Genomic DNA, 9196 nt, shown 5'->3' with positions numbered 1-9196 from the left:
CACAGAGAATACACAATATTAATATGCAGTATTTCATATTTACTTGACTAAAATAAAAAATAAAAATCACAATTTGCATCCCTGAACCAAGATTTGATGACAGCTTTTTTTTTAAATGGATATTGAATTACTTCATGTATTGTCATATACATGTACAGCAAGGGGCCCAGATGACTCCTTCTGTGCATTTGTTATATACCTCTGCATATAGAGATTAGAACTCATCCCCATTTACCAAAGGGCCTCAATTTATCCTTCCTCCTTGGCCTAGTAAATAAACTAAGAAGCAAAAATTCCATGTCTTTTCTCATGCCGTTGAGGCTGCTGTAATTGTTGGGAATTGTAGATTACTTTTGTTTCTCTATGCTTCAAATACCTCTCTTGCAGACATTACTCCCAGCTCCATGTTTTGTAGACAAGCAGAGATTCAAGATTACTCTTCAAAGTTTCACATTCCTGTAGAAGAGATCTCCTTTGGTATTTTTGTTCTCTCTTTTTTTTTCCTACTTGTAATGTCAGGGTTTCTGGATCATCTCAGCATCTTTCAGGCGTCACACTGGACACCATAACATAAAATACCTTACAACCATAAATGGTAGAAAGAAACATCTTGGCAGCACAGAGGGCTGTGTTGCTCCTGCTGATTGCAAATATGGTAGTTGAAAGTCCAAAGGTGAGTAGAACCCCAGTGGGCTTACTGATGCTCCAAATTCTGTTCTTTTCTATACCACAGAGTTCAGAAAAATTACGACAGGCAGAAGCGTGTTAGCACAAGCCTAAAGAACTAAGATCAACAGGATGATGTGCCTGCAGTTAAAGTGTATCTACTCTACAAGTAATATTTTTTTCATTTTGTAGCTTTCGATCAAAGTAGGAATGCACCGATACCATTTTTCCTAGACCAAATACGAGTACTGATTATTTTTTCCTCAAGTACTCACAGATACCAATACCTTTCTTTTTAGCGTCATGCGACAGTGCACTGTAAACAAGGGCAGCGTGGTTCCCAAGAAGGCTGCTGCGAGGTCCCCAGCAAGTGCGGGACCCTAAGGCAGCTGCTTCAATTTGAAAAATTAAAGCGTCAGTATCGTTTTTTTGGTATCGAGGCATTTATACGAGTATGAGTGAAAATGCCCAGTATCGGCACCGATACTGGTATCGGTGCATCCCTAGCTGGAATTAAGGAATTTTGCTCCAGAGAAACACATTTGAGGTGCTGGGAAGCAGGTATTTATTGCTGTCTATGTGCCCAGTAGGTAGAGTCACCCAATCAGAACTTTCCAAGGGGAACACTTGTTCCTATGGCAACTAAGAGGGGTTTATCTCACTTTGGAGAGAGCTTCCAGTCTTTTTTTGTAAGACTATGATCATAATGAAAAATCCTCCTACGGCTTTTCATGCACTTATCATGCCTCTGCATTCCCTGCAATGTCCAAAAGGATATTAAAAAGGAAAAAGTATTTTCGGTAAACACTTATTTTGAGCTTACTAGTTTCCCAAATGTTTCCGTTTTATAAAACCATGTGAACTAGCCATATCCCCAAGGTTTCAGCAGCCACAGATGTATGGTCTTGTACAAGAATGTTAAAGAGTTTAGAAGTCTTTAATATGCTGGTTTGCTCACATCAAGACAACATTGTCCTTGGCAAGTTCAGTTTTATTTGTGGCAGGGTTAAACATGTGCATTTAAAGAAAAGCTAAACCAAACAAAAAATGTAATATTGCAGCTTACCAGCCCTTCAATGTGGTGGCTGCATTAGGTTTTTTTTTTCAGACCAAGAACATTTTAAGTACAGAAAATACCTAACACTCTTACCAGAAATGCAGTGCCATTGTCACCTACTGTAAGTTGAAAAGACAGTATAATCAACAATCTCTTTTACAAACGTCTGTTCCATTCAGTCCAGCATGTAATGCCGTGTAATGGAGATGAACAATGAGGAACAAGCCCAACTTGTGCGATAACCATGGATCTCTCTATAGATACAATGGAGTTGAGTGTGGATACTAAGGGACAGGAAGTGTGTTATTTGCACATTACCAGGTAAAAACAAAAGGAAAAAAGCTTGGAAAAAAAAAAAAGAAACCTAATGCACCTGCTTCAATGGGCTGCAAATGTGACATTAGGTGTCTGTTAGACCCCTAATATCACCTTAAAGAGGACCGGTCACTACTAAAGTGCCATCACATAGAGGGCTCGAGCACCAATGTGATAGTAATGAAGAAAATAAAAGTTACATATAATAAATGTAAATACAACACCCCAAAAATATTTTCAAGTCCCCATGTAAAAATCCACATGTAAATAACATGCATAAATATATAATTCTGGGGGGGTTTAAAATAATTTTAAGGCCTAAAATAGGGATTATACGGTGTGCAAAAAAAACCCACAAAAATTATTTGCACTGTGTTAAAACCAGATATTGAAATATGTATGTGTGAACCTTAAATGATGATTGATTTTCTATATTTTAATCTATCCAAGTTTGGAGATGCCGTTGGACTGGTGCTGTTGATTTTTAGTTTACAATTGGTAATCAATCAGTAAGCTGACAGGCAGACCTAAGTATAGTTGAAACAGTTGTTGGGAATGCTGAAAGAAGACTTGGCCTTTAAAATGAGTTTGAAGAGTAAAACACATTACTCAGGACATAGACTATGATGCCCAAAATGGGATAGAAGGAGAACACATGACTCAGCTACTAAAAAGTATGGCACTCCCTTATGCTAATCAGAAAGACTTTTAAGGTAAACATCACATAGGTTATTTTAAAGTAAAAGCATGGACAAAAGGATGAGGGATGATCCTTCGACACTCACACGGACACACACTCACACTCATTCACTACAGATCCCCACACACACACGCACGGCATCACAAAGACACGCCCACACTCACATTGAATAGACAGACACCTGTTAGGACTATTTTTACTTACTACCTAGCCACGTTTCTTAAGCATCTTATAGATTTCTGCTGTAAGATATACTATATTTTGTCATCATCAAGCATCTTATAGACTCATTCTGTAAGATATACCATATCCTGTAATATTTTGTAACTTTAAATTAAACACATTCTGAACTTTATGCAACAACGGAAACAATCATCTATTATTGAACTTTTCCACCCTATGCTTCGAGAAAAGGAATATGACAGAAAAAAATCATATTTCGTGTCATTTTCTTACACACTGAAAGGGTTAAAGTGACAGCTACACCATTTAAAAAAGTCCTCCTTGCAATGAATCCCATCATCCATGTTGCCAAATGTTGCAGTCTTGAAGAGCTAAGCTTGCTAAAGTATCTTGAGCATTCAAAACACAGGTGTGGTGCTTTCCACTGACCTCTCCATCACCTTTGTGTCCCAGAGTGACATAGGAGGCTGTGAATTAATTACTCAGTGCTGGGGAACACCAGGCACTGCAGAGGCAAGAGATTTTTCAGCATATCATTACAAAACTTTACATAGAAATGATTTGAAAACCAAACTGATATATCTCTTCTATACTTTACCCTGAATGCTCGCCCATCATGTTCACAGCTTGCTTATATGTGGCAACGTGAGCAAGATATTAGAACGCCATATAGACATCTATATTGGAATCAGCTTACAAGGTTCTCTTGCAATGGTACTGGGCAAGGATAGCAAAAGGTGTCCCATCTTATAATGACAGATGCTTTCGTGGCTGCGGTCACTTAGGAGACTTTATGTATATAAGGTGGTCTTGCCCTAAGCTGGGGTCTTTTGGTCCTGAATTTTTGGTCTGATACAGACATTATTCCTCCACGGGTCCCCCGATATGCTCTTGTGCACCCCACTGGTCACTGTTATGTTCCTGGAGGCTAAACAAAGGATAGCAAAAGCCTGGGAGGAGGCCCAGGGTACCAACACAGGAAGTGAAAGACCATATGAACACACTCATGGTAAGTGAGAGAATTACCAGTATTCTTCGAGATACCCACACAAAATTTCTTAAAACTTGGGAACCCTGCTGAATTATACACTTCCTTCTGTAAGCATGACCAGTCCCCACTATTTTTTAATCTGGGATCCGTTAGGGGTGCTTAACCTGTGGGGACGTGACCAGCCCTTCCCCTTTCTTGTCCTTTTCCTTGTACTTCCTTTTGTCCTAGGTGTCTTTGTTTCACTTTGTTTCTTCTTGTATCTGTTTTGTTTTACTGGTTTCAATTTTGGTGAGACCCATGTTGCACAAGGATTGCTACTTCTAGTCATTTACCATCAATACCGGGTACTTCTTCTCCAAATATAGGTTTGTGCTCTTCTTTAACATGTATTAAGTTATTGTGTGATTTCAATTATGTCTTTTTCATGTGTTGTCCCTGCGAGGGCTATGCCAGTTAATCTGCATATTCTTTTTGAAAATTGAAATAAAAATAATGCAATAGAAATGATTAAAAAGAAGAAGATAAAGAAACATTGATATTTGCATTAAAATGATCTATTTTACATATGTATCGAATACTCAAACTATTGCATCGCCTTCCATTACATTTCCCTTCCATTACAGTCGTCCCATGCATGGCTTCAGTAACTTTTTTGACAAGCCATTCAATGCTTTAAGTGTAATTACTTACAAAGCCCAGTATCCTGGTTTGACTTTTTTAATGAAAGCACAGAAAAGAATGAAGTTTGCAGACACGCTGAAAGAGGATTTACACAGATCCCATTTATTGCATACTCAGTGCATACCTTCATGTACAGTATTCCAACATATCCATCCAACTCTGTTACCCTCAACCCATATCTACAACAAAGAGTCTACTTGTTCAACAGTATTAAAGTCCTTCAATTAACAGCTAGATTGTAAATTAATAGGTTATCGTAAAAGCACATTGAAAGGATCTGAAAAATACACTGAAATCCGCAGGTGGGAAGTGTAAAATCTGTAAATCACATATAAAACTGAAGGCAGATAGCATCACGCCAATGGAAGTACCCAGTGGCATAAATCTGGCCTTGGCCTGGCTGCTTTTCTTAGTATACTGGTAGAGGTTCCAGGGTTTGTGGAGAACTAATTCAAATGATGCTCAATTATAAAGTGTCTTAAAAGCAACCCAATTGTGCTGTCAAACTATTTTCTTTCACATTTTTATTAAAACTGAACTCCAGATGAACATCTAAATACACAGACAGAGGAAATTCAGCCTGGGACCTGACTTGACTCTACAGCAGTTAATACAACCAGATCTTGTCTCTACTCCCAGGCTGTAATTGGACAACAAAGAACTGCTGAACTCATCTCTGTCACTCTGCACTCTCCTATTCACACTCGTCCTATTAGCATATTGCTTGTTGGCACATGAGCACTACAGAAAACCCAACTGGCCCACTTATGGTGCTCCCTCTCCCAGGTAAAGATGCTTTAAACTGTCTGGAGTTCAGTGGAAATAAACAGTAGAGGATTAAACAAAGTAGATTGGTTGTCCTGGGAAACACTTTTCAAGTACTTGCACAAGGTTCACACTGGCAAAACAATAAACATATTCTGATATATTCTCTCTGCTTGTGATCCTCAGTCTTGATTTTGGCGTTACAACACTAAGAAATTTGGTTAAATTACATAAACATTAAGTGCATCTTGTCCGATGTTTTGACATTCTCAAAATTTCAAAACAAGAAAAAAAAAAAATATAACCTGAGATTAATTTAAAATAATAAAAAAAAGAGAATGCTAAATCGGTTGTACTGCCATCTCGTAATGCCTGTGGCTGCAGGCAACAGTGCAGTCAATGCTTTAAAAGGAAGCACATACCGGCCAATCATACTGTCCCTTAATTGTTAAGGAAAGCTTATAAAGAAAGGGATGGATCTTTCACTCCTTCTTGGATCTGGACACATCTGTCCCTGGCCAAGAAAGTCAAATGATTCGACTACGGATTCGGATCAGATCCACTGGCTTGAACCTGGAGGAGGTCTACTTGTATGTACCCTTAGTACAGTAGTGTTAAGAATTACATTAGAATAAGCACGGATGTCAAGATTCTACACATTAGACTTGGATTTAGAGGATTAGGCAAACTGCTAATTAAAAAAAACGATATCTTCTTGGTGTTTCCATGAGTTATGCTCAATTTGGAGGCTTTCCAAAAACATCACTCTAAGATCCAAACTCCACTGTGTCATCAGTGATTGGCTTGAAATCATAATTTCCACGCCCATCCATGTGGAGGTAATACTGCAAAGACAAGGAGAAAGTGCTGGTGAATACGAGACATCATAAGAGTTGAAACCTAGATGGTATCTAGAAATACATAGCATGCAGTAAATGTAATGATCAGTAAAGCAGAACTTCGTACAACACTGAAATTTCAGATTTGTGTGCACCCAAGTGGGTTGAAGTATTTGCATATTCCTTTAATCTCCAAGTTAATAATGCTAATACTTTTCTGCACAAGGTGGGCCTTCAAACTCATAAACTGCTCACTCTACTGTAGACCGACTTCCCAATTAAATAAAACTACCAAAAGTGTGCCCATTCCAGAACAGGCAAGGTTGGGATGGTTTGAGCATTGGGAGAGAAAAGGAGGGTGAACATGCTATGGAGAGGAGAAAAGAGAAGATAAGAAAAGGGAGCTGCAGATGCAGTGCAGTAGGTGTGGACAGAGTGCAGGGAGGTGATAGTTGATAGAAGGGGGGGTTGGGTGATAGTGGGGAGAGGGTGCTGGCATTGTGGGAGGTGAAGGGTTAGGGGAACAAAGTAGCAACTGCAGAAATGCTGCCAGCCAGCCTGAATCCTATTGGAGAGCTGCATCCCAACACACAACCCACTCCTTTCCCTGCTCAAACTGCAGGAGATATGGGGGCGATGACAGACTGCTCATGAGCTTCTCTGCTGCTATGTCAGTCCTCTCCTCCAAAGCCTGCCTGCTCCGTGAGCTTTGACTATATTGTGTAACATGTCAGAGGTTCTACAGCAGACTAAAGGAAAGATAGCTGCGGCAGAAGAGAAGCTGCTGACAATCTTTCATCCCCTCAGGCTAATCATATAGGCATTGCTATAGGCAATATCAGTAGGAGAGGGATCCACAATTAAGCCCCAGCAAGGGAGGGGCAAAATGGGTGGAGTGTGCATTTGTGCTAGTGCAATAAAGTGCTTTAACTACAAAGAATTGGTGTGGGGCTTCACGCTACAGGTGTAGCTTTAATCTCCAAGTTAATAATTCTGTTATGTTTTGTCTGTATAGATGCTTAGCAAAGTTCTTTTTTTTAAAGGATACACCCATTCAAAGCCCATGAGGGCTTAAGCTTTGTTCTTTTTTTGGAGTACAATTTCCTAAAGTTTTTAGATCTGTTGTGGTCAGTTCTGTTTAGGTAAATTTGTGCCTGTAACCACTGGTTTAGAAAAATCAGCTGTTGCATCCAAAACTACCTAAAACTATTTTTTCCTAGTTAAAATAATGAATCAGCTTGGAGTGCTTCTGCTATATTAAACCCAAGCAATAATGTAAAAGTAAAAAATGTATTAGACATGCAAATTATGTGATGACAGACTGTGGTGTCGCTGACACTGAGAATCGTACTGTTCATTAACATTATATACAGCCTAAATCTTACCCCTAGCATGTGATGAAAGGACTGGTGTTTATCCAATGTCGCCCTCAAAGTCACAGAGGACACTCTCCTCACTGTACAGTATTTGTTTTTTTTGCCTATGTCAGTGCCCAGCTCCCCAGGTCCTTTGATAATTCCTTCTCTATTAGACTTGAAAATGGTCTGTGTGTCTGAACTGATTTCCAAGTTGCGCCCTACTGACCTCAATGGGGTTTGGATTAACCTCTGCAATTTCTGGAATTGAGGAGTTTGACTAACTGCCTGCAAATCAAACCCAGGCCAAAATCGCTCATCCCTACCAAACAATGACAGGAACTGCAAGGATTTGCGTGTTCTCATCATATTTGTAAAAAGTGTATAGGAGCAGGATAGTGGTTTCTTTCTTAAACTGACCCTAGATTGTGTGCTTTTGTGAATGTGCTTAAGACATGGAGCTCCACGGGGACAGGGACTGGGGGACTCTGGAAAATCTAGTTAGGAAAGCACCTAACAAAAAAATGTCACTGTGACATAAAGGAAATACTAAGTATAACGATGCACTTCCTCTCTCTGTGTAAACACAGGCTTATAACTTCACTCCATGTTTCAGAACAGATGTGAACCAAATGATTTCTAGATGTTAAAGTAGAACTCCAGAGCAAACTTTTTTGTTTTTAATAGAGGGCGGGAAGGTTAGAACCTGTCTAGAGAATCCGCCTTACTTCTCGGGTGGTCACAAGGATAAGAAAAGGAGGGTAAAGCTCACCACACAGGTTACAATCTGATTGAACAATCTCTGACAATCCTACCAACACGTCTTGGTAGACCTACCAACAAGTGTGAAGTACAAGGGCCTGCCTGACTGTATACAAATTGATTGGATAGTTTAGGCTAGTCCTCACATTACAAAGTTTTGGTAGATCGAAAGTTAACTTGTTACATTCCTGGAATTCTTTTTAGCAAAATACCCAAAAAACAAACTTTTTTTAAAGTGATATTAATACAATTATTTTATTTTTTTTATATGTCATATTTGCACTGTATCCGCTGCCTCAAGTCTGCCTATCAGTACAGAAACCATACAGTTCTCAACATGTGATACAGCCGTACAGCTATCCAACCCCACTTAAATTGTGCTCGTCTCTGGAGAAGACTGTCATTCCAGGCCTGCTGTTACACAACTGGAATACGTTACTACTTTATTTTTTTATGTAGCAATCAAACTGATGATTGTGTCCCTTAAAAGAAGCACATCCACTATTTAATTTCAACATTAAGGGAATAACAGCCCTAAGGTAACACTGCAGCTAAGGGAAGGGAGGCTGACTGATGTTCCCGGTTTTTGGCAAGACATTGTAGACAGCAAGAACACACTGCTCTGCTTTTTGTCAGATGTGAGCACGAACATGGCGACAGAAATATAGCCGGGAAAGAATTCCTAAAAATGTAACTTATTCCATCATTGACCAATGCCCTGAAATGATGGATAAATAAAGACACAATACCTCATGGTGTTTCCACAGGGACTTTCTGTGTGACACTGTGAACAGAGATATTCCAACCTGGGAAATGAAAGGAAAACATTATAACAATAAAAGGAAAATAATGTGTATATATATATATATATATATAAATCAA

The 9196-nt window shown here is 39.2% G+C and overlaps 1 protein-coding gene across 2 annotated transcripts in view; it reads right to left on the bottom strand.

The window, feature by feature from the left end:
- Positions 1–5843: 5843 nt before the first annotated feature.
- ABCD3 (ATP binding cassette subfamily D member 3) overlaps positions 5844–9196 on the bottom strand; it is a 63606-nt gene continuing 60253 nt past the window's right edge. For both annotated transcript variants that reach the window (XM_018559223.1, XM_018559222.1), the window contains 2 exons: positions 9064–9120; positions 5844–6203 (listed from right to left, as the gene is read on the bottom strand). In XM_018559223.1, coding sequence (XP_018414725.1) covers positions 6126–6203; positions 9064–9120 — 135 coding nt within the window. In that variant the 3' untranslated portion in view covers positions 5844–6125. The remainder of the gene's footprint in view (positions 6204–9063; positions 9121–9196) is intronic.

Source organism: Nanorana parkeri, unplaced genomic scaffold (assembly GCF_000935625.1).
Source record: "Nanorana parkeri isolate BGI_ZX_2015 unplaced genomic scaffold, ASM93562v1 scaffold382, whole genome shotgun sequence".
In the NCBI taxonomy this organism is placed as follows: Eukaryota; Metazoa; Chordata; class Amphibia; order Anura; family Dicroglossidae; genus Nanorana; species Nanorana parkeri.
This window is presented reverse-complemented; position numbering and strand designations above follow the sequence as displayed.